Source organism: Sphaerodactylus townsendi, linkage group LG11, assembly GCF_021028975.2.
Source record: "Sphaerodactylus townsendi isolate TG3544 linkage group LG11, MPM_Stown_v2.3, whole genome shotgun sequence".
Classification (NCBI taxonomy): Eukaryota; Metazoa; Chordata; class Lepidosauria; order Squamata; family Sphaerodactylidae; genus Sphaerodactylus; species Sphaerodactylus townsendi.
Window position 1 is genome coordinate 22,216,305 of NC_059435.1, and position 25,568 is coordinate 22,241,872.

General features: G+C 45.7%; 2 protein-coding genes across 2 annotated transcripts in view; one reads left to right on the forward strand and one right to left on the reverse strand.

Annotated features, from left to right (window-relative positions):
- The first annotated feature begins 4,020 nt into the window (after positions 1-4,020).
- FANCD2OS (FANCD2 opposite strand) lies at positions 4,021-4,551 on the forward strand. Its single transcript, XM_048510312.1, has one exon. It carries the CDS (start codon positions 4,021-4,023, stop codon positions 4,549-4,551), a length of 531 nt encoding a protein of 176 aa, XP_048366269.1.
- Positions 4,552-13,155: 8,604 nt separating this feature from the next.
- BMPER (BMP binding endothelial regulator) overlaps positions 13,156-25,568 on the reverse strand; it is a 230,641-nt gene continuing 218,228 nt past the window's right edge. The window contains exon 15 of the mRNA XM_048511883.1: positions 13,156-14,842. Coding sequence (XP_048367840.1) covers positions 14,661-14,842 — 182 coding nt within the window. The 3' untranslated portion in view covers positions 13,156-14,660. The remainder of the gene's footprint in view (positions 14,843-25,568) is intronic.

The window sequence follows — 25,568 nt, forward strand, 5'->3', positions numbered from 1 at the left end:
GAACAGGATTTTTAATGGTTGAAGAGTGTGAAGTGCAAACATCTAGAGGACTGTCATCACAAACAGCCAGGGCCGGAGCGAGGCGAACTGCGCCTGGGGCACACGTGCACCCTGCGCCCCTGCCATGCCCTGCCCACCCCCTCCACACACCGGAATGCCCTCGCACCAGCACACACCCAGTGCGTCAGGTACCCCCCCCCAGACCCGTTGGTGCTACGCCACTGCAAACAGCAGCTCAAATTGGTTTTTACGGAAGCCAGATCCCAAATGCAAATTATTCTGTAGATGTTTTCCAATAATTATTATGGATTCCTCTTCTTTAAAATGTACAGTCAACATTTAGTACAAATTTAACGTGCCAAGTTTAATGCTTTAAGACAACCCTTCCTTGCATCCATTGAAACTGCCAACTTCGCCAAAGTATATTCGTTCTCAACACCTCCTTCTCAACTTTCAGAGCAGGGCAACAAAGAGTTTACTATGGCAGAGAAACTCTAGGTGACAGATTGTAGACAGATGCTAGGGTATATTTTTTTTAACTGAGTGTAGAACTAAACCAACCACTCCGTTGGTTTCAATCACCATGAATGCTTGCAGGAAATGGCAGGAAGTGTTCTACTCATTTTTCCTAAACCCTTACTGTCCTTTGGAAACACTGAGGTGGTGCTTGTCTAGTTGGATTATTTGGGGCAGGGTAGATCTGCAAATGAACATTCCCAGCTGGGCCATTCATTTACCCCACCTAACAAATATAGTTTTTAAAAAAACCATTTACATTCCTGCCCAAGAATCTCATCCTCTATATACATTGGATTCTTCTAGAGCAAGGGTGTCCAACTCTGGCGCTTCAGATGTTCATGGACTACAATTCCCATCAGCCCCTGTGGGCATGGCCAATTGGCCATACCTGCTGGGGCTTATAGGAATTGTAGTCCGTGAACATCTGAAGCGCCAGAGTTGGACACCCATGTTATAGAGAGTGTAATCCACCTAATCATGGTGCAGAATTGTTTTCTGTTGTCCCAGAAGGTTGGACCAGAACCAACAAGTTGAAATTAAATCAAAAAAGTTTTTGGCTAAAGATTAGGAAGAACGGCTTGCCAGAACAGTTCTTCAGTGGAACGGGCTTCCTCGTTTTTAGGGTGGGGACCTGTGTGAAGTCCCCATCCCCCAAAATGGGTTGCATAGTGTTCTACACATGCAAATGCCTTAGCAGACCAGGTGCTCAGGAGCAGGAGCAGCAGAAGGCCATTGCTTTCACATCCTGCATGTGAGCTCCCAAAGGCACCTGGTGGGCCATTGCGAGTAGCAGAATGCTGGACTAGATGGACTCTGGTCTGATCCAGCAGGCTAGTTCTTATGTTCTTATGTACACCATGTTTGTTTGCCTGTGTGTAACCAGCCACTGTTTCTACGTAATCGTACTAAAGTCATCTTGGGCATGGAGAGTTGACCCGGGGGGGCGGGGGGGCGCGGCGGCTATAAGTTGCCATAATTATAAAAAAGGCAAAGAGACAGAAAGGGGTAGGAAATCATGTAAAAATGCCATTTACTTAAGGGAGCTATTCACTGTAAATAGGGAGACATTCTGAAATAAAAACAACAAACTTTAACATATTTATTCACTATGCTAACACTTCACAGACATGAAAAACATAGAAACGTCGGGCTTAGAAACAGGGTTATACAGATTTCTGTGGTAAGGAAAGCATTGCTTTCCAATCACTTCTTTAATGGCCCAGGTTGAAATGGAATTGCCCCTGCCTACCTACCTTTCAAATTGAACATGATCGTGATTATTACCCTCTTACGACTCTGTGTAATAGACTGAGATACTGGCACAAAATTTGTCACTGAAAACTTTCTGTCTCAGCAAGATTTTGAGTCCAGGTGTCCGGAGTCAAAGTCTACTACATTTTTTATGTTTTTGCATGCTGAAATTGCCCCTCTGTTGGCACAGGGAATGCCCCGATGCAGTCAGGAGTTTTGCACAGCCCTTGGGGCTGCAGCGTGGCTGCCACGTTTCTGCCCCGGAGCTGCCCCGCAGCAATGGCTTTGCTCCACAAATTTCCTGAAGCCCAAAGGTTGGGGTCCTTTTGTAATGCCCCTTTGTTGCTTCGGAGGATTCCATCAGCATGCAAAACTCCTCTGTAGCAGTTTTCCCACCTTGTCGCTCTGGCCCACCCCACTAATGGACAGGCACTGAGAAGCAGCGCCCTCCCCCCACCCTGCAGTGAAAAAAAACAGAGGAAGAGGAAGAAGAAGAAGAAGAAGAAGAAGAAGAAGAAGAAGAAGAAGAAGAAGAAGAAGAAGAAGAAGAAGAAGAAGAAGAAGAAGAAGAAGAAGAAGAAGAAGAAGAAGAAGAAGAAGAAGAAGAAGAAGAAGAAGAGGAAGAAGAAGAAGAAGAGTTTTGGATTTATATCCCCCCTTTCTCTCCTGCAGGAGACTCAAAGGGGCTTACAATCTCCTTGCCCTTCCCCCCTCACAACAAACACCCCGTGAGGTAGGTGGGGCTGAGAGAGCTCCGAGAAGCTGTGACTAGCCCAAGGTCACCCAGCTGGCATGTGTGGGAGTGCACTGGCTAATCTGAATTCCCCAGATAAGCCTCCACAGCTCAGGTGGCAGAACTGGGAATCAAACCCGGTTCCTCCAGATTAGATACATGAGCTCTTAACCTCCTACGCCACTGTCCCACTGGAGAAACTTTGCTTTTTAAAAACAGAGGGAGAAACCTTGCACTGAAAAGCAGCGGGTGCAGGTGCCGCAAATGGAAGGGCGACGATTCGCTCACACGTGCAAGGATTTTAGATTTACATTTTAAATGGGAGGGGGTGGGGAACAGTGATCCTGTTGCGCACGCAAGGATTTTAGACGGGGAGGGGGCAAGGGCACCGATTCTCAGCACCTGATTTGTCATGTACAACTAAAATAGCAAAAGCGAGTGGGGGGGGGGGGAATGGGGTGAGATTCAGCCAATCCAAACGCAGGAAACGGAGGCTGCCCGCGCATGCGTGAAAGATACTACAGAAGAGCTCGCAGCGATTAAGCGGTGCTTATGGGAAAGTCCCGGACTTGTGGGAAACCATTCGGGGCTTCCCTCATAGGCCCTGACTCGAGCAAAGGGCAATGCCGGGCAGCAGTGGGGAACTACAAACAGGGTGAGAAGCCATGCAGCAGGGATGCTCCCCAGCTAAGCCACAGAGCATTAGAAACTGTGCAAAAACAGCCTCTGTCTCAGCAAGATTTTGAGTCCAGGTGTCCTGAGTCAAAGTCTACTACATTTTATATGTCATTCATTCATTCATTCATTCATTCATTCATTCATTCATTCATTCATTCATTCATTCATTCATTCATTCATTCATTCATTCATTCATTCATTCATTCATTCATTCATTCATGCATATTTGATGGTTATTTAGGTTTTTAAAATCTGAATTCAACATGAATTCACATCTCTGTGTTTCATTTGCAGCATGAAGCAGTTATTCACATGGGCAGGGGCAGTTCCATTTCCACCTGGGCCATTAAAGGAGTGACTGACAGGCAACGATTTCCTTATCACAGAAATCTCCAATATAATGCCTTTTTTTGGTATCAGTTTGGACATTCAGTCTACAAGTAATCAGACTTGGGATCCCAGGTGGCAGGGAAATGGAAGCAGTCGCACGAATGAATGGAGCAAGCTATGTGACGATTTCGGTGCAAACCAGCATGGCTGAGAATACCTCTGGCAGGTGGATGCTGGTTTCCATAAATGGAGCACAGAACTGGGAAGGACTGCTGTAATTCTTGGGGTTTGTGTGGTCTTCCAAACAGATTAGTTTTAATGTGAGGAGGGGGTTCTAACAGGAAAAGCTATTGTAGAAGTCAGGAGGAGGAGCCTCCGGAATACTGACTGGGCCAGAGCATTCCAGCATGAATGCATGCTCATAATAGGTTGCTAAGGTACCAAAGCAAAAGAAAGATGCACCAGGAGCCAGACCAGAGTGGTGTGTCAGTGGCTGGCCAGTGCTGACCATGGCCAGTGGGTACCAGCTATGGGCACCCTGGTCCCCGCTGGATGAGTCCCTACAATGGCTGCGGGGTGCTGTACCCAGACCCAGTGGCACCAAACACCCTTTCCGTGGTGGGCAAAACCCAGCCACCGCCACAGATCTTGAGGTGCAGCTTTGTTTCCAGGGCGTCAGCCTGGTGCAGGAACCCAACGGGAAGACCGGAGCTGGACAACCCCAACCACCTGGGGCAGCAGGAGAGATGAGAGGGAATGGCGGGACAGTGCACAAACCTCAGGCCGTGCGGCTTACGGGGCTCGACTCTGTGTTTGGGCATTTTGTGACGGCACAGCCCCCACACTGGACTGGTTCGCTGCGGGTTTCGGAGCGTTCGGCCTTTTGTCAAGTCATAAGCCCCCAACAACGTTGGCCCCGTGGACTGCGGGAGCCGCAAGTGCGCATGGCTATGGCCATGTGCCGCCAAATGCTGCGTGCTATCCTTCTGCTTTATGCCGCCTACAAGAAGTGCGCATTTGCACTTCAGCATTCTCGTTAGCAGCTGGCCTGGCTGGAAAAGGGCAGAAGACCATCTCGTACCCGCACATGTGCCCCCCCACGCCCATCCATCTACATCTGCCCTGGTTGGCACCTTTCTGCTCCCCCATTCCTGGAAAACCATCTTCTCTCTTCCATGCCTAAACTACATCTCTGTCACCAACAGAAAAAAAAAATGAACTTCACCAGAAACAGATTGTTAGGCAAAAGTTCCAGAGCGACAAATTTGCAGAGACAAAACCTATCATATTGTCCAAGTCACCTTGAAAAGAAGAGGGTCTCTTGCAGCATCTGGCTGTTGGGCAGAAGCAACAGATGAATAATATCCAACTTTTAAAAAGATTTTATAAATAAATGCAACAAGAAAACAAGCGGAAATCAAACACATTTACGGACAATAAGAGACGACATTCAGACAGATGTTTAAAAGAGATTAAGATGCCATGAGGTAGAAAGGTGATTTCCCCCCCCCAAAGCTACCTACCTATAATTTTTCAATATGACTAGTAAAAGCAATTGCAACTACCGGATGGGGCCTCCACACACAAAAAAACAGAGATATTTTAAAAGTGGAGAAGGAAATGCATTTATAAAGGAAACAGAGTGCACAAATTTGAACAGAGAAATGAAACCATTCTTGTTCTAAGGAAGTAAATAGCCAACTGGAAACGATTCCTTAAATCACATTAGATGAAAAGCTGAAAATGGCAAAAGGGTCTGCAGACCGCCAACTGGAAGCAATTTAAAGAACATTCTGAACGAAGTATTTCGTACAACCCATGAATGAAATGTGCTCCTTCTTAGTCACAGCTCTATATTTGACACCGATATGAAATAACCACAGGACAGAGCAGCAGTGCTGTGAGCTACCATTTTCAAGGTGGACTAATTGATTATTTTGCTGTGGGTGTATCAGACAGCAGCTGGAACTGTGCCAGGCAAAATGGAGCCTGACGCCCCAGACCCACCCAACGAAGACCTCATTTTGTGTGTTTTGTTTTTGTTGGCTTTGCTTTTGGTTAACTATGAAGGGCCTGGAAAGTATTTTGCTGAACGTCACTCAGCCTCCAGATTAAATTTGCTGTGAAAGGGCTTGAAAATACAAAAGAGCCACCGGCCCCCAAATGTGTATTTTAATTTTTCAGCCATTCAGCACCTTGAATCTGACCAAGCTTTGAAGAAGATGAATGGCATTTTTTTTGCCTCTTCAACTGGGAGAGGGGAAGTTGACAACACATCATTCTATATATCAGAATTCTATCTTATAATTTATCAAACAGGAACAAAATTCAGAGATTAAAACTGAGAAAACTTTGCAGCTCTTTGGTAGCACCTGTGAGAAGTAGCTTGCTTTGGCCTAGCTAGCCTGACTGAAAATCAACTGCTAATATTTAAAGGGGCTGTCAGTAAGATTGGTGTTATTTTAACTGTCTCCCTCAGACAGTCTGACTCACAGCATATAAACTTCAGCACCAAACAGATCCAAATTATTGGGAAAGTGATGGTTGACTTTATAAATTATTGTAACTCATTGCAACAGTCTCTGGTGGTTGGCTGTCTCCAAGAACACCCACTAATAAGCTTTAATGATAACCTCAAGCAAGGCCTTGAACATAACCACATTTTACATGGACCAGCAATTTGGATATGGAGGTCAACATGAAATTGAGTTAGCCTTAAGATACACCCCAAACTTACTTTCCTTCAGTACTTTAAACCTTAAGAGTTCAGTTCCCTCCATTCCTTTATGAGGAATGGGAAAAAGTTTACCTTCAAAGCTAACTGGAATGCATCTAGTTTGGTACACATCAGCTCCTTCTTACGGAAATTCATCCTGACTGCTCAACCACAGATGTATGGAATTTGCTTCTAATGACTGCATGAGAACTCTGAACGCTGCTTTATAAGATTCAAAATGGAAATCCTGGTTTTTATTCACTGATGACATCAGTTCAACAGCATCAAAGCAGGTTGCATTAACTCACTCAAGTGTCTTCAGAAACCAAGCTGCCCCACAGGAAATGAAGACAAAGACCTGTTCCAAAGGAGCAGTGAGAAGAAAAAGCTTAACAGCAAGGAAACGTACATCAGGCTCAGATTTGTGTCAGGGCATTCAAAATAGAGTCTCTACAACACTGTTCTAGTTGACAGAGGAAACTTACATTGCTCTATGCGAAGTGAAGCATCTTGACTTTAATTTACATTTAAGACCAAACAAAAAGGGGAAAAAATAAGCTTGCAGGGAATGGACTCCAATGGACTCTGGGCTGTGCCTTGAACTGGAACAAAAAGTCATGCTAAATGTGAAAGGGGAGTTGAGAGGATCTTCATCTGGGTATTCAGAGGTCAGAATGTGACGGGACACATCTACAAGCAATTCATTTAATTTGCAGACAGTACATCTAATAATACATCTTTCTGCCTTATCGGCATTTGAAAAGAAAGCTCTTTATGATAGGTTTTTTCCCCCCGTTTGCAAATGGAACTAGCTTTTCACAAATGTCTCTTTGCCTTGTAACATCCAAAGCAAACTGTATGGCTCTGCATCCCCCTAACACGATGCAGTTTATTTTAATTTGAACTAGATGTTTCGAAAAGAATAATAAAAACCCTTAAGGTGCGGTGTTGTCTGAAATGAATAACTGCAGCTTTCTTAAACTGTTTTCTGGGGGGAAAGGTCACTCGTTTGTAGCGCAGACCATAGCAAATGTTAAGAAGGGCATAGTCCAAATTTGGACAAAGTCACATTCGTTAGGAGCAGAGGTGGGATCCAGCAGGTTCTCACAGGTTCCCGAGAGTAGGTTACTAATTATTTGTGTGTGCCGAGAGGGGGTTACTAATTGGTGATTTTGCCACGTGATTTTTGCCTTAGTTACGCCCTCCTCTCAGCAGTAGCGCACAGAACTTGAAGCAGTCTAGCAGGAGGTGCACCAGCGTGCGTGGCAGCCTGCGCCTGCGTGCATTCGTTTCCCGCCCAAGGACTGGCGCAGCAGCTGCGTCCTTGCCACAGCCCCGCCCAGGAATGCCCCGCCCCTGGAATGCCCGGTCACGCCCCCATCGTGCCCCGCCCAGCCCCATTGGCGCTACATCACAGTTTGAATCCCACCACCATGGGAACCTGTTACTAAAATTTTTGGATCCCACCACTGGTTAGGAGAGAAAGATAGTTTGTTAAAAATGTGTTGAGAAATAATGCATACCGAAATGGGCCTTTGAGTTTTATGTTTTATTCATTTATTTACTTCATTGATATACCACTTTTCCCCAATGGGGACCCAAAGAGGTTCACACTGTTCTCTTGTTCTCCATTTTGTAACAACTCTGTGAGGTAGATTAGGCTGAGAGGGTGTGACCAGCCCATGGTCACACAGCAAGCTTCTCTGGAAGAGTGGGGATTCAAACCTGTGACTCCCAGATCCCAACCCAACACTCCAACCACTACGAGATATTGGCTAGTTTGATCTGACCAAGCTCAAGTGAATCCTTTTATTACTATGAGATGGTGTGGTAGCTATAGGGTAAGAGAACAAAGATGCAACTGCCTTCTGGGCTGAAGAAAATCTAAACCCCAATTCTTCCCTCTCCTACAGATTCTTTATACCCCAACCACCCACAACCAAATAAAGAAGGGAACACAAGTTTTAAATTAAAAATCAGTAGCATGAAAGCTATGGCTCACCTAAAAGTCTTTGGAAACCTGCTAGGCTATGGCTGTACTTACATGCCAAGTAAATAGAGATCGTGTTCTTAGATTTTTGATTCAACAGACATGAAACAGATGGAGATGAACAGAAAATAAAGTATTTAATAAGGTAAATGTGATGCGTGGATAACTTTAATATATAAAGCTGGCTCTCAAAATAAATAATCCCTGATGGAAGACTTGATTTCCCTTACTCTGGACAGGGTATCTCAGCAGGTACAAAGCTGATCTTTTCTCTCACAGGGCACTTCACCACAGAATTCACACACACTAGTTAGGAATGATAAGTCCTTAGTAGGATGTTCGCTTGTACCACTAAAATAAGCTGTCTCCCCTAAATTGACCCCCAAACCATAACAAAAAAAACCAAATAAAAGCCTGGCTAAACTGATGCTTCTTTCCAGAGTCACGAAATCCCTAACCAAAAATAAAAAGCCTTTTTCAGACATTATGTACATAATGCATGGTTTCGGCACAGCCCAAAAACAACGCCCTAGAGACGGTAAAAAGAAGAAGAAGAAGAGGAAGAGTTTGCATTTATATCCCCCCTTTCTCTCCCGCAGGAGACTCAAAGGGGCTGACAATCTCCTTGCCCTTCCCCCCTCACAACAAACACCCTGTGAGGTAGGTGGGGCTGAGAGAGCTCCGAGAAGCTGTGACTAGCCCAAGGTCACCCAGCTGGCGTGTGTGGGAGTGCACAGGCTAATCTGAATTCCCCAGATAAGCCTCCACAGCTCAGGCGGCAGAGCTGGGAATCAAACCCGGTTCCTCCAGATTAGATACACGAGCTCTTAACCTCCTACGCCACTGCTGCTCCATCCCTGGGGCAAGGTTTGCCTCCATCCCTGGGTCAAGGTTTGCACAGCTGCCGCTGCTGAAGCACAGCAGCATCAAGCTCTCTCTCACACACACACACCCAAACAGCGTGAAAAAGGCAACTGAGGTTGAGTCCACCTGTGCTATGAGGTGACTTGAGGTGGTCTCCTTAAACAACAGATTTGGGGGAGCAGCACTTGCCCACTTTTCACCAGTCATCCAGTTGTCTACATATCTGCTGCTCCCTTGACTGCCACCCTCACACAGAGAGAACAGTTCTTCCATCTTGTTCCCTCAGGCCCCTTTAAAAGAAGTGTGGCAACCAACAGATGCTAGTTACTCAAACTCATGTGAGATGCTTGCTCCCAAGAATTCAGCTCCCCTGTCTGGCTGCCTGTCATCAGGATGGGAGGGAGAGTTCTTGATAGACTTCAGGGATCCCATCTGGCTTGAATGGCTAGCTGCACTATCTTTAACAAAATCTGTGGCAGCAAAGAGGTAAAGGACGGTTTCCTCCTCAGGCTCCTGGGTGCGCAAGGGCAGTGATGGGAGCAGCAGTGGTGGAGAAGTGTTGACTGTTGGCAGCTAGTGCTGACAAACCACATGCTTTGAGCATCCACAACTCCTGACAAGAGTGAAATGGTGAAGGCCCAAAACCCCTGGGATGGATGGAGATGATCAGGTCTTCAGCAGTACAGGATGCCCAACCATGGAATGGGCTGTAAGAGCAACACAGAGCTGCGCCCATGTGTTTGCCCACCCCAGTGGAGTAAGGAGCACCAAAAACAGTGGAGAGAGCAAACATGCCAGTTTGCAGTCCCACACCCAGAAGGGCCAATCGCTGAGAGGCTGCACTGGCATCCAGGAGCATGCCAGCATAGAGGGGGGTGGGTGAGTGGGCTGGGGGCATCCCAGGGTAGAGCTGACTTTGGTCAGCTGCCGCCAGGCTCTTTGCCCAGGAATGCTCCAGCGCAGCCCTCTGACTTACGCTACGGAAACACCTGGCATAAGCCATTTGATCCAGTGGAGCTTTTCTGGGCACTGCAGTTTTTTCTCCCCGATGCTTGCTGCACCGCCCAGAGCTCCACTGGAGATGGCACAGCATCACCTCCCCTGCACCATCCCTGGCAGCCACCAAGCGTGGGCGCACTCTCTCTCTCTCTCTCTCTCTCTCTCTCTCTCTCTCTCTCTCTCTCCCCCTCCCCCCCCTCTGGATTGGGCTGCCTGGGATCCAAGCTTTGCTCCTCAGGTTCAGGTTGAAGCAGTAACCAACAAGAAAGAGCAGCAACCAACACGACCAGCAAGACATTCACTATGGTGACAAGCCTCTGCAGCAGAGGTGGGATCCAGCAGGTTCTCACAGGTTCCTGAGAGCAGGTTACTAATTATTTGCGTGTGCCGAGAGGGGATTACTAATTGGTGATTTTGCCATGTGATTTTTGCCTTAGTTATGCCCCTCCTCTCAGCAGTAGCACACAGAACTTGAAGCAGTCTAGCAGGAGGTGCACCGGCATGCGTGGCAGCCTGCGCCTGCATGCATTCAATTCCTGCCCAAGGACCGGCGCAGCAGCTGCGTCCTTGCCACAGCCCTGCCCAGGAATGCCCCGCCCCCGGAATGCCCGGCCACGCCCCCGTTGTGCCCCGCCCAGCCCCATTGGCACTACGCCACAGTTTGAATCCCACCACCATGGGAACCTGTTAAAATTTTGGATTCCACCACTGCTCTGCAGTGCCTCCTTCACATATTCATACTGACATCTAAAGGTTCTGGATCAATCCGTCTCCTTCCTTCCGTCACCCAAGGTGTGATCTCTTACATTAGCTGAGAAATTCAGTGCATAGTCCATACCCTGAAAGGACACAAAGTTGTCCAAAGTTCTTGGTGGCTCTTTCCTCCACTATGCCAAAGACCAACCACAGATTTCTTGGGCTAGTCACAGTTCTTTGGAACTCTCTCAGCCCCACCTACCTCACAAGGTGTCTGTTGTGGGGAGGGGAAGGAAAGGAGTTTGTAGGCCACCTTGAGTCTCCTTACAGGAAAGAAAGGTGGCATATAAATTCAAACTATTACTACTACTCCTCTCCTTCTTCTTTCTTCTTCTAGATGTTTTAGAATGTCTTTGCATTATCAGTGGCACTTGGAAGCACGCAGTAAGTTTCCTGTGTTTGCAGTTTTTATCTGTTAGAATCCTTCAGGTGTAGCCCACCCTGAACCAAGAAAATACTGAAGTATAGAAACATTAGTTCATTATGTAATTGTTATGCTTTGGTGGCATGAGCACTGCATACACATTCTTTAGGAGGGGTGTAGTTTGCAGTGTGCGCACTAGATGGCAGTGGCTTACACATTACCTAGTTGAAATGACCCACAGTGACAAGAGAATCTCTGAATTCTTTGGTTTGTTGTACTACAGATCTTCTAATTTGGCCTCCCCTCTCTTTTGAAGGCTGAGAACCCGCAAAGAAACCGCCTCTCACTCATTAAACTTCTAGAGCACTCGCCACAAAAAAGCAGCTATGCAGGAACCCAGTGGCTAAGTCCAAGGAACCCACAGGAAAAAAATGCAGCCACCCCAGTTTTTCCCCAAAAGTAACTATAAATTGGGAGGAAAGGCTGCATGGTATAGTCACCAGATCTTGGAAGCTAAGTAGGGTGGGTACTTGGAAGGGAAGACTGCAGAGAAGATTGCAGAGAAAGGCAATGGCAAACCACCTCTGCCTAATCAGAAGGAGAGTTGTTTTTATACCCCACTTTCCTCCATCTTTAAGGAGTCTCAAAGTGGTTTACAATCACCTTCCCTTCCCCTCCTCACTACAGGCACTTTGTGAGGTAGGTGGGGCTGAGAGAGTTCAGAGAGAACTGTGACTAGCCCAAGGTCACTCAGCAGGCTTCATGTGGAGGAATGGGGGCTCAAACCTGGTTCTCCAAATTAGAGTCCACCATTCTTAACCACCATGCCATGCTGGCACGCTGCCATAGTAATCATTTGCCTTGAAAGGCCCTTGCTTGGGGGGGGGGGGTCACCATAAGCTGGCTAGTATTTGATGACATTTTACACACACAGCAATAATTTGCAAGGACTTATTCTGACCTTGCGCATTTCCTTGTGGAAACATACAATACATCATCACAAAAATAAGAATTATTTTTTTCTATTTGAGAAGTTGTAATGTTTATTTATTAAATTATAAGTTACCTGTCCCAGAAAGAAACCTAAATTGAGCTTTCTGACACTGAATAGACTATAAAACCCCTCCCCGGCGTTAATGACAAATCAACCGCTTGCTTTTTAAATTTGTTGGCAGCCCTAGGAATAAATAATTTATTTACAAACATTAATCACCCCAGACCTGCTCAAAAAAAAAGTAACATTATTACAATGTATTTAACAAGGGTGTAATTTTTTTTCATTTGTTCTTTAATATTTATTTTCAAGGGATGTCAGCCGTAACATATACAAGTAGGGGTACTTAAATATTTAAATAAGCAAACTTTTTTTTTCCTTTTTGCCATTCAACCTTGGTGTTCTCACTGATTTTTTTTTTTAAAGATTACTTTCAGAGGGAAAGAAAGTATTTGCAGTCAAGAATCGGCTTCCTGTCTCAGACAGCAGGAAATGGCTGTCACCGGGCAGAAAACATGTCCATGGGAAACTAATGAGCACTGCAATTGTAGTGCAGTAGAGATATTTCTGTATCAGGTGTGTTCCTCCTCCGGGCATATTTCTTAGCTGTTTCCTAGACAGCAGTACTTGGGACCAATGATGACACAAGCCTCATAGATTTCTGACTCCCTCTCAGCCCATAGGTTGCTCAGGTGAACCATTCCCTATTTCCAAGTGAGAATCAAAAGTAATTACACTCCTTCTGTGGGGCAATTCATACCTTTCTTAGGACCTTTCCCCACTTACCTTCTGCTGCGCGCTACTCTGGCCAAGTAGCGCGGGGTCCCCCGGCACTCCCCACTACAGGGGCGGAGACAATGCAGCCCGCCCCGACGCTGCCGCTGTCGCGCCCCCTCAGCGTGCGTCATTCCTGGCGCTGCTCAAAATGAATTAGCATGACACGGTGGCGAATTAGGTGGGGAAACCCGGAAGATGCGCCAGAAATGGCCAGCCTTGTGGAAAAGTAACGCGCAGCAAAGGTGGTAGAAGGAAAAGTGGGGAAACGGCCTTATTGTTCCTCCCTATTCAGAAAGAATAGAGCATTCATCACATGAGAAAACGGGTGATAGTCGTGAAACATACCATCTATCCTTGGATACTTCCCAAGGATTACAGAACAAAGCATTTGAAGCTGTCTCCATTAGGACATTATTGGCTGCAAACATGCATCCAACCATGGTGAACCACTTTGAATGTGTTGGCACTACCATGAAGCCTTTGGTTTTAGCCCAACACAAGGGACAATCCAAAACAGAGTTAAACACTCGGTAGCGGATCGGCTTCTGTGGCTTTTAGAGTGCTTAACTCAGTTGAATTACATCTCATGTGTTTCTATCATCTTAGCTGGCCACTTAGTGGTCAAAATTGAAACAAGTGTTATCCTTGAGATGTCGCCTTAGCTTCTTGGGAGGCACTTTTCCATTAGCAGGCAACATTTAAAGGACCCAAACATGGATGGGGGCAGATTGCATGGTTCTTTCCCATGAACTCAACATACACACTTCTCATCCTATGGTGACTGTTCTACAGTTGGGTTCTTTCCCACACATGGTTAGTTTATTTAAACATCATCCCAGGCACAGGAAGCATTCTAATTTACACTGAACCCCCTAAAGAACTGCTAAATGGCCCAGAGATGTTATTGTGCACGACCTCCGGCTTTTTAAGTTACTAAGGTGCTCTCAAAAATCACTAGGTTCTTCTGAGAAGGAAAACAGGAGTTATCCCTAACTTCAGAGAAACACATTTCTTGTGCGTTCATACATCTTTAGCTTAAAGTAGCCTCACCTGGCAATGCTGTAGCCTCTGGGAACATTTCCATGGAAACTATAAGCTTTTACACTGGCAAAGTCATCTGGTAGGTGCTTTCAGGGCAGAAAGCACCAGGTTAATTTATACAAATGACTCACATGGCTTACAGGTTACCACCATAGGAATAATGCATAAACTCTATAGCAAGAAAAATACATATAATAATTAATCCTTCTGTGGTTTGTATAAATGACGTCTCCTTTCAGGTGCAGATGTACTTTTATATGTATCTGGGTACATACAGATATTGCTAAACCTAGGACAGATACTACTTCAAGGGGTGTGTGATAAGGGAGGAACTTGGATGTACGTAACCTGATAAGGGTAGAGCCACATTATAGGGTCAAGTTAACACTATAGTTGCTGAGACAATTCAGGGCTTTGTATGATTGCACATGGGGGAGCAGTATAGTCCTGTTGCATAGGTAGATGCTGTTGCTGTTTCTTTCATCCCATGGTATCCTCCATATACACACCTAAATATACAGGCACACACATTAACTTCCCTCGTGATGAGCAAAATCTGCCAACAAATGTCGTAGTCCTTCATTGGCTGTGAGCTTCAAAGGTGACCCTAGATACCAGTTTTAAAGTCTCTGGATATGAAAGCGAACGTCACCGCTGTGGGCAGAGAATAGGTTTGATGCATCTGCCTTTGTGCTGGACTAAATTTGCCGGGCAGTGGCACCCAGCAATACATGGCTTGTGGCAAGGGCCGATCTCGTTCCAGTTGTCACAGGTCTTCACGCATCCAGGTCCACAGGTATCATAAACGGCACCGCTTTTACACTGGGTGGCTGGAAGAGAGTTCAAAGAGAACTGAGCATCACAAAGTCATGTTACAAAAAATTAATCACTTCATTTATATGCCACAATAAGCGATCCATCCCTTATTCTGCCTGTGGGATACCTGGCGAACAAAATTCTCATATTGTCGAAGGCTTTCACGGCCGGAATCACTTGGGTGCTGTGTGGTTTCCGGGCTGTATGGCCGTGTTCTAGCAGCATTCTCTCCTGATGTTTCGCCTGCATCTGTGGCTGGCATCTTCAGAGGATCATCTTCAGAGGATCATCTTCAGAGATCCTCTGAAGATGCCAGCCACAGATGCAGGCCCGAAACATCGGGAAGATAGCTTCTTAAACTACGGCTCCTTCCACAACACCATTCATACACTTCCATCCCCTTAGTAAAAACGTTACTTGAGTATGGTTGAAACATGCACTTTTCCGGCCAGCTATGTCCCTGTCCTCTTCAGTCAGTGGACTCCTTGGAACGCATCCTTTTGCGATGCGCTTATGTGTCTCAGCATAGCATTGTTTTAAAAAAATTGTCCATGTTTTCTCCAGCAACTTCAGAGCAAAGGGTTCAATTTCTTAATGGACTCTGACCTTCAATGTACTTATGTTGTTGATCATTTTTAGAGGCTGCAGAGAAGAGTTGAAGGGAGTTGTTTTTAGATATGGGTCTTATTTAACTTGTATGGTTTTATTGCTCGAGTCCTCAGTCTAAGAACAAGGGGAATTAAAAATAAGAAATATGATTGAAACATGCACCAAAAATCTATCTGCAACCTTGGATGCCTAAAAGTTTTAATATTACATGTTCCCCAGAAAGTTCTATCTACATACAGTCTCCCAACATACCTCCTTCCCCTCCTTTTGTTTACAATGAACTTTAAGCTACAGAAAAGTGAAAATTGGAAAATAACAGGAGCACTTTTAATCTGACCATTGCAAATTCCAATTACAGTTAATTCCAGTCACAGTTACAGGCAAAAAATCCAAATTTCACATACACGCTACAGGGGTCAGTGCTATCAGTCACAGACCAGGAAAGGGATTTGGGCATCTTAGTTGATAGTTCCATGGGAATGTCAACTCAATGTATAGCAGCTGTGAAAAAGGCAAACTCTATGCTGGGGATAATTAGGAAAGGAGTTGATAATAAAACTGCAAGGATTGTCATGCCCTTATATAAAGCCGTGGTGCGACCGCACTTGGAGTACTGTGTCCAGTTCTGAATTACGCCCACATCTCCAAAAAGGATGCTCGAAGAGATAGAAAAAAAGAGGTCACAGAAGGGCAATGAGGATGATTGAAGAGTTAGGAGGCACCTTCCTTGCTTATGAGAAGAAGGCTGCAGCGTTTGGGACTCTTTAGTTTGGAGAGTAGACGTCTGAGGGGGAATATGATTGAAGTGCATGGGGTAGAAAATGTTGACAGAGAGAAATTTTTCTCTCTTTCTCATAATACTAGAGCCAGGGGCATTTCATTGAAAATGCTGGGGGGAAGAATTAGGGGCCGAATAAAAGGAAACACTTCTTCTAGCGTGTGATTGGTGTTTGGAATATGCTGCCACAGGAGGTGGTGATGGCCACTAACCTGGATAGCTTTAAAAAGGGCTTGGACAGATTTATGGAGGAGAAGTCAATCTATGGCTACCAATCTTGATCCTCCTTGATCTCAGATTGCAAATGCCTTAGCAGACCAGGTGCTCAGGAGCAGCAGCAGCAGAAGGCCATTGCTTTCACCTCCTGCACGTGAACTCCCAAAGGCACCTGGTGGGCCACTGCGAGTAGCAGAGAGCTGGACTAGATGGACTCTGGTCTGATCCAGCAGGCTCTTTCTTATGTTCTTATGTTCTTAATTCAAAATATCTCAAATATACCTTTTCTTCAAAAAGAATCAGTAAAGTAGAAGTAAAGAGAGTGCATGAGCTTGTTTTTGCAATGCAAAATTCACATTTTCAAAATCTTGGACCAAACAAACTTTTTATACTTATGCTGTGAAGAAATTAGGCTGTAAAGTGTTTTTTTTTTAAAAAAAAAGTTGGAAACATATATTTTTCAGTTCTGTAAGATCTTCTTACTCCTTTTCTAAAGTATGCATGTATGTGTCTTGTCTGCGTGCATCTTGTTAGCTGCTTAGTACAGATTCTAAGCGTTTAGCAATGTGCTTCCAATTGTATCGTCTTTCAGCCGCATTAATGAAGGCACGCAGCTTTTAAGCAGTGGTCACAAAAAATGGCAAATAGCCTGCTCAAAAATACCATCAAATGCAAATGTCTCCTTTTAGCAAATGTTACTAGAATGGATGTTACTGGACTAATTATTTCCTATACAGCAACAAACGAGATCATTTACTTTAACAACTTGGCATTCCTTAGATAATTTAACGCAGGAGAATTTAAAATCCTTTTCCAACTACAAAATCCCGAACGTATGTAGAGGAAAGCAGATTTCTGCACCTCCCCCCTATAGACAGGCACTTAGTAGTTAAGTCCTTATGCACATACACACCAAGCACATACAACTAGTATATACTTGCAGGAATTGATGGATATACAGATTATGCACACACAGAGTCTTCTTACACAACTAACCCAATGCATATTACGCAGAGATTGGGCTGGCTACTGTGATTGCCTCTACGCGCCCAAACTGCTCCCTACACCATGGCATGCATTCAGACTTCCAGCTTTATTGCTTGAAATGTGCTGGTGTTGGGGGGAGAAAAATCCTGAGAATGGCTCTCATTACAGAAAGCAATAATCTGCTTTAAGGTGTTGGTTTGTACTATTGATTTTGCTATGTCTATTAACCACTGGGAGAGGATTACACCCAGGCTGACTGGATGCTACACTTACTGGACTGAATTTTGTTGTATTATGTGCTCTATTTTGTACAGAAGCACACCTACTACTGTATCTAACACTGCCCATCCTTTTGGCCTCAGTTTGTAAAATACAAAGACTGAGGTGTTTTGTTTTGTTTTTAAAAAGCCACCCCATTCCAGATTTCGTACAGGCCTGTTCAGCCTTGCCATTGTAGCCAAATGGATGTGCACAGAGCTAATTCATCCCACACCTGACCACCAAGTCATTTCCCTGGAGATTAATCTTGTACAGCCAGGCATGTATCTTGGATGGGGCAAGCCAGGGCACGTGCCCCAGGTGAAACTTGACTAGGGTGGCCTGGCTGCCCCTCCCCCCATTCCAAAGTCAGCTGGGTGCCACCTCCTCCTCCTGGGAATGGCCCACAACCCATGGGTGCCTGGCACTTCAGTACAAGCGGGGGCCATAGTGGCAGGGTCTGCTGTGACCCATTCCTGGGAGCCTCAAGGAGCCAGCCTGCTTTTGTCACTCTAGGCTGCTTTCTCAAGAAGCAGAGGCTTGCTTGGCAGCCCCGCTCCCCATCTAGCGGAGCGTGGCTGAGGCTGACTGCTCCCAAACAAATCCTTGGCTGGTTGTCCCCCAACACTGCAGGCTTGGGGGTCTGCTCCGGAGGGCTGTTCGGAGGAGCTGCCCCAGTCCAGAGAGAGATCACTGCCCCTCCTCTCCGACCTGGGCACATCTGAGCAACCCTCTGGGAAGTGAGATCCCAAGGAGCAGCTGGCACCTTGGATCCTGCACACTTTCCTTCCGACAGCTGGAGCAGGGGGAGAGGAAGATGTGTGCATGCACCAAGAAGGGGTGAGAGAGCCTGGGGCAGGGAGGGGGGCAGGCCACATGTGCTGCTGGGAGAATCTGGGCTGAGCTCTGGGCACAGAGGGGAGGGTGCGAGGTTGGCCTAGTCACTGGCCTCAACTGCCCCACCCCCCACTGCCTCTCCGGGTCTGCTTCACTGTGGGGGAAGGAGAGCAGTCTGGCGGTTGCATTGGAAGCCAGTCCAGACCAGGACTGCACCTTTAAGAGCAGTGGTGGGGCATGTTGGAGGCCTGGCTGGCTGACAGGCAGGCAGGCTCTGGGCTCTCCCAGTTAAAAGAGACCCTCTCCAGGCAATGCTTTCCCCTTTGGCTGTCAGCCCCCAAATCTCCACCCTCTTCTGCTTCCTTTCTGGGGATTGCTTTTTGTTCCCCTGCTTTTCAACATGCATGATGTGCTTTCTAGACACTCCCCCCCCCCCCGTCTGCCCTGCTGACTCTTATCTGGTTCTGATCAATGAGGGTGGGTGGGTGGGGGGGCAGAAATGCAAGGCCAGAATCAAGGCCTGAAATGCAACCCTCGATTCACTTGCTCCGTGCATTCATTTGAGTATTAACTCACGCCTGAATACCGTCAGTCAGTCCCTGAATACACCTAAGACTAGCAGAAACCTTTTTACCCCACTTCATGCTGGATCCAGGTCTGAGAGAAGTACTTCTGTTCTCATTTGACTGACATGAAGAAATCTGAAGCAGGGATTTTTCCAATACAGAAACTAACTCAAAGATTTAACAGCAGTTAAAATAAATAGTCATTCAACATCCCTCAGGGGCCTAAGGTTGTAAATCTGTATTTCCGTTTCTCAAGTGCGGGAAGTAGGGAGCCAACATCACTATAAATTACACGTTTCACCAAACTTGGGGGACTGCCCAGGTTTGCAGGAAGATCTCAAAACTTTTTAAAATGTAGGGCAGGGGTGTCCAACTCTGGCGCTTCAGATGTTCATGGACTACAATCCCCATCAGCCAATTGGCAGGGGCTGATGGAAATTGTAGTCCATGAACATCTGAAGTGCCAGAGGTGGACACCCCTGAGATAGGGGGTGGGGGTGAAATCCTCCCAGAAGAAAAGTGAGGTCTGGGCAGTTCTGGAGGATGTGGACAGAACAGAGTGGGTGCAGAGGAGAGCGACGAGGATGATCAGGGACCTCAGGACCAAATCCTATGAGGACAGGCTGAGGGACTGAATCTTTCTTCTGAGGAAGAGGAGACGGCTCTTTTTAAGGAATTGAACAGCTGTCACTTAGAGGAGTGTAAGGAGCTGTTTCTGATGGCAGCAGAGGAGAGGACTCACAATAATGGGTTTAAATTACGAGCACGAAGGTATCAACTGGATAGTAGGAGAAAAATTATTATAGTAAGAGCTCTTTAACAGTGGAATCAGTTTCCTAGGATGAGCTCCCCATCCTTGGCAATCTTTAACCAGTGGCTGGACAAACAGTTGTTAGGGATGCTTTAGGTTGATGCTGCACTGAGCAGGGGGTTGGACTAGATGACCTGTATGGTGCCTTCCAGCTGCATGATTCTATTCTAGGCATGCACAAACAACGAACTTGCATCCATTGGTGGTGATGGGGGCAGGAGCTGTGGTAGGCCTGGAGGGGAGCATGGGAGCCACAATGGATTTACTAGTGGCAACTGCAATGGGCGAGGGGTTCAGGAGTTGCAGCAGGCCTGGAACTGAAAACTAGGAGCAATGCTGGAGAGCCAGTGTGGTGTAGTGATTAAGAGCAGGAGCACTCTAATCTGGAGAACTCGGGTTTGATTCCCCACTCTGCCACTTGAGCTGTGGAGGCTTATCTGGTGAACAAGATTAGCTTGAGCACTCCCAATACACGCCACCTGGGTGACCTTGGACTAGTCACAGTTCTTCGGAACTCTCTCAGCCCCACCCACCTCACAGGGTGTTTGTTGTGAGGGGAGAAGGGAAAGGAAATTGTAAGCCCCTTTGAGTCTCCTTACAGGAGAGAAAGGGAGGATATAAATCCAAACTCTCCTTCTTCATCATCATCATCATCTACAGCAGTTGTGAGATAGAGGGGTTTGGGGAGCCTTAGCAGCCACAGAGATGGCCAGGAACCACGCAGGGCTGTCCAACCTTGAGCTTGGGAGAGTCAGGGAGCACAGCAGGCCTTGTGACAGAGGCTGGGGGCAGCTGCAAACTTGGGGGTGGGGGTGGCAGGAGACTCATGGGAAGGATCCCGTCCCCCTCTCATCTTTAATTTAAATTTAATTTAAAGTGGCACCTGCAGCAGGCTGCTGGCAGTAACAATGTGTGTGGGTGCGCATTAAAAGCATAAGAGGCAGATTCATTTTCATTAGCATTGCGAGCGACTCTATGCTTCTTGTGTTAGATATCTGGGAGATAACTAATCAGATCTACTTATGCTTTCATTACGGTCCGCTTTTAACCCTTTAGGCATATCCAGTTGTGATGTTCTTAGATATAATAGTAGAAGGTTAGAAGCCTGATGGGAGGTGTAGTATGGCAGGACAAGGAACAGGAAGTACAAGTGAGATTTGCCCAGGGTAGAAGGAGGGGGAGAAAATTTCAGAGATCACGGAAGAAAACTCTTATGTTTCCTCTTCTGGAATGAATGAAATTATTTTTTAGACAAGTTTTTATGCAAAACGTACCAATATAAGGTTGCCAGCTCCAGCTTGGGAAAATTTGGAGATTTGAGGGTAGAACCTGAGGAGGGCGGGGTTTGAGGAAGGGGAGGGACTTCAATAGAGAATAATGCTATAGAGTCTGCCTTCCAAAGAGGTCATTTTCTGCAGGTTAACTGATGTCTATCTCATGGAGAACGGCTGTAATAGTGGGAGATCTCCAGCAGTGGCATAGCACCAAGGGGCCGGGGGGGGGGGGCGCAACACACCAGGGGCATTCTAGGGCGTGGCAGGGGCACAGGGCACATGTGTGCCCTGCACACAGTTTCCCCTCACTCCGTCCCTGATCTCCAGCTATTACCTGGAAGTTGGTAATCTTAGTAGCATGACATATTTTATGCAAGACTATCTACAGCATTAGTAATTAGTCCCATGTATACTGTATAAATACACATCACAGTCACAGTTCTTCGGAACTCTCTCAGCCCCACCCACCTCACAGGGTGTTTGTTGTGGGGAGGGGAGGGAAAGGAGATTGTAAGCCCCTTTGAGTCTCCTTACAGGAGAGAAAGGTGGGCTATAAATCCAAACTACTACTCCTTCTTCATCATCATCATCATCATCATCATCATCATCATCATCATCATCATCATCATCATCATCATCATCATATTTTCAAGAATATGTTTGCTATTTTTATTTATTGTATTTACTATTTACTATTTTTATTGATTGTATAATTGTTTTTATATTTTGACCTGCCCTTAGCCCTGCAGGAATAGGGCATGATACAAATCCAGTAAGTAAGTAAGTAAGTAAGTAAGTAAGTAAGTAAGTAAGTAAGTAAGTAAGTAAGTAAGTAAGTAAGTAAGTAAGTAAGTAAGTACACACACACTGTTAATTTTGGAAAAACTAACATTCAGCAATACTTTGCAAAGAAACTGACTCACAGGCTTTTCCTGTTCTGTTACATTGGTCCTGGGGAGATCAGAAAACTTCGTGCCCATCTCAAGCAATTTCACCCCTTCCCTCACTCCCCGAGGTTACCAAAAACAAACTGGATAACAACTGCCACAGAGAACTCTGATATTATTTCCTGATAAAATCTGTACCAGCTTTGCTCCTATAAGCCACTGCAGGAGTGATTTATCACAGCTCCCCAATTTTCAGATATTTTGCTCCAGGAATGGCAAACTTGCCCATTGCCCCTCCCTATCACTGTACTTCAGAGAGCAGAACAAAATAGATGCGGTGTGTTTCCAGAGATCAAGCTTACAGCACTCAAAATTTAATAAAAACATCAAAAGGATACACATGGCCAGTTCAAACATTCAGGCTGAGTAAAGGTGCAAAGAAAAGGTGGAAATTCAAAGTCTCCTTTCCCTGCACTTGGAACTAATCCTATTTAAATAAAACAGGCTAGTAGTATTTGAATTTGCAGGAGTTCAATTTAAACGTTACCTCAGTTCTTGTGACTGGGACTTCTCTCCATTGTCCCACATTATGTGGACAAGATGGAGTCTCTAGCTAAAGATTTAGACCTGTTTGACTGGTGTCTCCCTGGTCAGAAGCCATAAAGAAATTCTTTTTTCTCTATGTCCAGAGAATATATAATCTCTCCTGGGGTCATTCACCCCTTCCAACTTCAAGAGGAAAAGTTTACCCTGACGCTATCCCTTTGACATATAGACTGAAAATCTCAGGAACATTTCCTTCCTTCCTGCTTCTTCTTGCACCTCAACTTGCAAGTCCATTTCTCCATCTTCCAACTACAAAGGCAGGCTGTGGGTCCTATATCTCCCTCCATCCAAATTAATTAGACTAGATTATGAAATTATATGTATCATAGCCAGAAATTGAGTGCCTACAATAAATGTAGCATATTGTTTGAATAGACAAAAGGTCCTATGTTGTTCCTGGCACACATAGAGAACATAAGAACATAAGAACTAGCCTGCTGGATCAGACCAGAGTCCATCTAGTCCAGCACTCTGCTACTCACAGTGGCCCACCAGGTGCCTTTGGGAGCTCACATGCAGGAGGTGAAAGCAAAGGCCTTCTGCTGCTGCTCCTGAGCACCTGGTCTGCTAAGGCATTTGCAATCTGAGATCAAGGCAGATCAAGATTGGTAGCCATAGATCGACTTCTCCTCCATAAATCTGTCCAAGCCCTTTTTAAAGCTATCCAGGTTAGTGGTCATCACCACCTCCTGTGGCAGCATATTCCAAACACCAATCACATGTTGCATGAAGAAGTGTTTCCTTTTATTAGTCCTAATTCTTCCCCCCAGCATTTTCAATGAATGCCCCCTGGTTCTAGTATTGTGCGAAAGAGAGAAAAATTTCTCTCTGTCAACATTTTCTACCCCATGCATAATTTTATAAACTTCAATCATATCCCCCCTCAGAGATTGGATAGCTCTGCTGTGTACCCTAAAGATTTGTGCATTTGGTTAAACGACAGGATCTAGAATCTAACCAGTTCCTGAGAGACCAAGATTCTTGAATTCCAACACGTTATGGGGCCCAGCATCCAACAAGGTAGTGTTCACCTTTTGATGAATTGACATGATCCTGACCACATGCCACAGAAACCAGCAAAGCCCCAAACACACTCTGAGAAATTGTGGTTTTTAGGTGTCCAAATATATCCCTGAATTGCAAGTCACACAGTGATGTCCTAAGAAGGTTTGAAATCAGTATGATTAGACCACGGTAGCTTACTTGACTGCACTCACACAAGAATACTGCCTCGTTATATACCATTTCGTTCTCCATGCTCCAAGGATCTGCGTCATAAGTGTATTGTCAGCAAATTCTAGGCCAGGGGTCTGCAACCTGTGGCTCTCCAGATGTTCATGGACTACAAATCCCATCATCCCTGCCATGCTGGCAGGGGCTGATGGGAATTGTAGTCCATGAACATCTGGAGAGCCACAGGTTGCAGACCCCTGGTCTAGACAGTTCTTGTTCAAGAGAGAGAGAGACAGAGAGCGTGCGTGCGTGCGTGCGTGCGTGCGTGCGTGCGTGCATGCATCACCAAGTCATAGCTGACTTATGGTGACCTTGTAGGCTTTTCAAGGCAAGAAGTGTTCAGAAAGGATTTGTCATTGTCTGCCTCTTTATGGCCTAAGTCGAGAACTGTGACTGGCCCAAGGTCACCCAGCAGTGGAAGAGTGGAGAATCAAACCCAGTTCACTGCCCTTAACAACGACACCATGCTAAGCTCTCATTCCCGTTCAAGTACTTAGGTAGATACAGATACCTTTATTGGCCCCCAAAAAATAGGTTAAGATCACAACTCATTAAAACAGATATATTAAAAAAGGAAAAAAAATCAATAATACTTCAGACAGTTTCCAATTTTAACAGACCTTCCTTTTTAGTACCAGCAAGGGAAATTTGGCAACGGACCTGGTAAGTACTTACGAATTAATCAGAAAATTTACTAAACCCAAGCAGTTAGTTCACCTTTAAGGTATTAGAGGGCAGGTCCTACTGAAATTAATGCACTCCCCTGTTACGTACAAGTGGGCACTTTATTTCTGCTGTAGTATACTTAATTCACTTTTCTGCAGCTCTATTAAAGGCAAAGGGCAATAGACCAAGAGAGAAAGAGAGAGAGAGAGATTCCATTAATGATATCTGAGACTAGAATCATACTTAGAAGCACTTTACTTGTATTGTTCCCCCCCCCCCATTATAAAGGATGATCGCAATTTTCAAAGCAACCAGTTGACTATTTTTAGCTCTGTCATTCACCCCCATCTGCTAATGCACCCTCCTTTTTAAAAGACACTAAAGGAAATCAGTGGACCTTCTGCCACATACAATAACGAATATGGTCCTCAAGATAATAACTTCTGAAGCAGCAAGGACTGCCCTTTTTCTTATCTTCTCTAATAACCGTCGTTTTTTTCTTCGCGAGCATCCAGGTCACCACCCCATTAGAAAGAAGCATGTGGTAATAAAGCCATCAACAAGGGAAGCAATTGTGTTCTGGAGTGTATGGAGATCACAAGGCAATCATTTGCTATAAAAGTCACTCCTTGGCACTGAGTGCAGCATACCCGGCTGCGACAACACAGGGCTAAGATGCAGCAAAGACAAACCCAGGAAACAGAACAGAGGTGACTGGTTGTTGTGGGCTTTCCGGGCTGTGTGGCCGTGGTCTGGTAGATCTTGTTTCTAACATTTCACCGGCATTTGTGGCTGGCATCTTCAGAGGTGTTATCACAGAGAGAAGCCACAGATGCAGGCGAAATGTTAGGAACAAGGTTTACCAGACCACGGCCACACAGCCCGGAAAGCCCACAACAACCAGTTGAGTCCGGCCATGAAAACCTTTGACGATACATAAAACAGTGGTGAATGTCAGGGTAGACATAAACGAACCCTTGGAAAGCTGGGAAGGATGATGTATTTGTCAGAA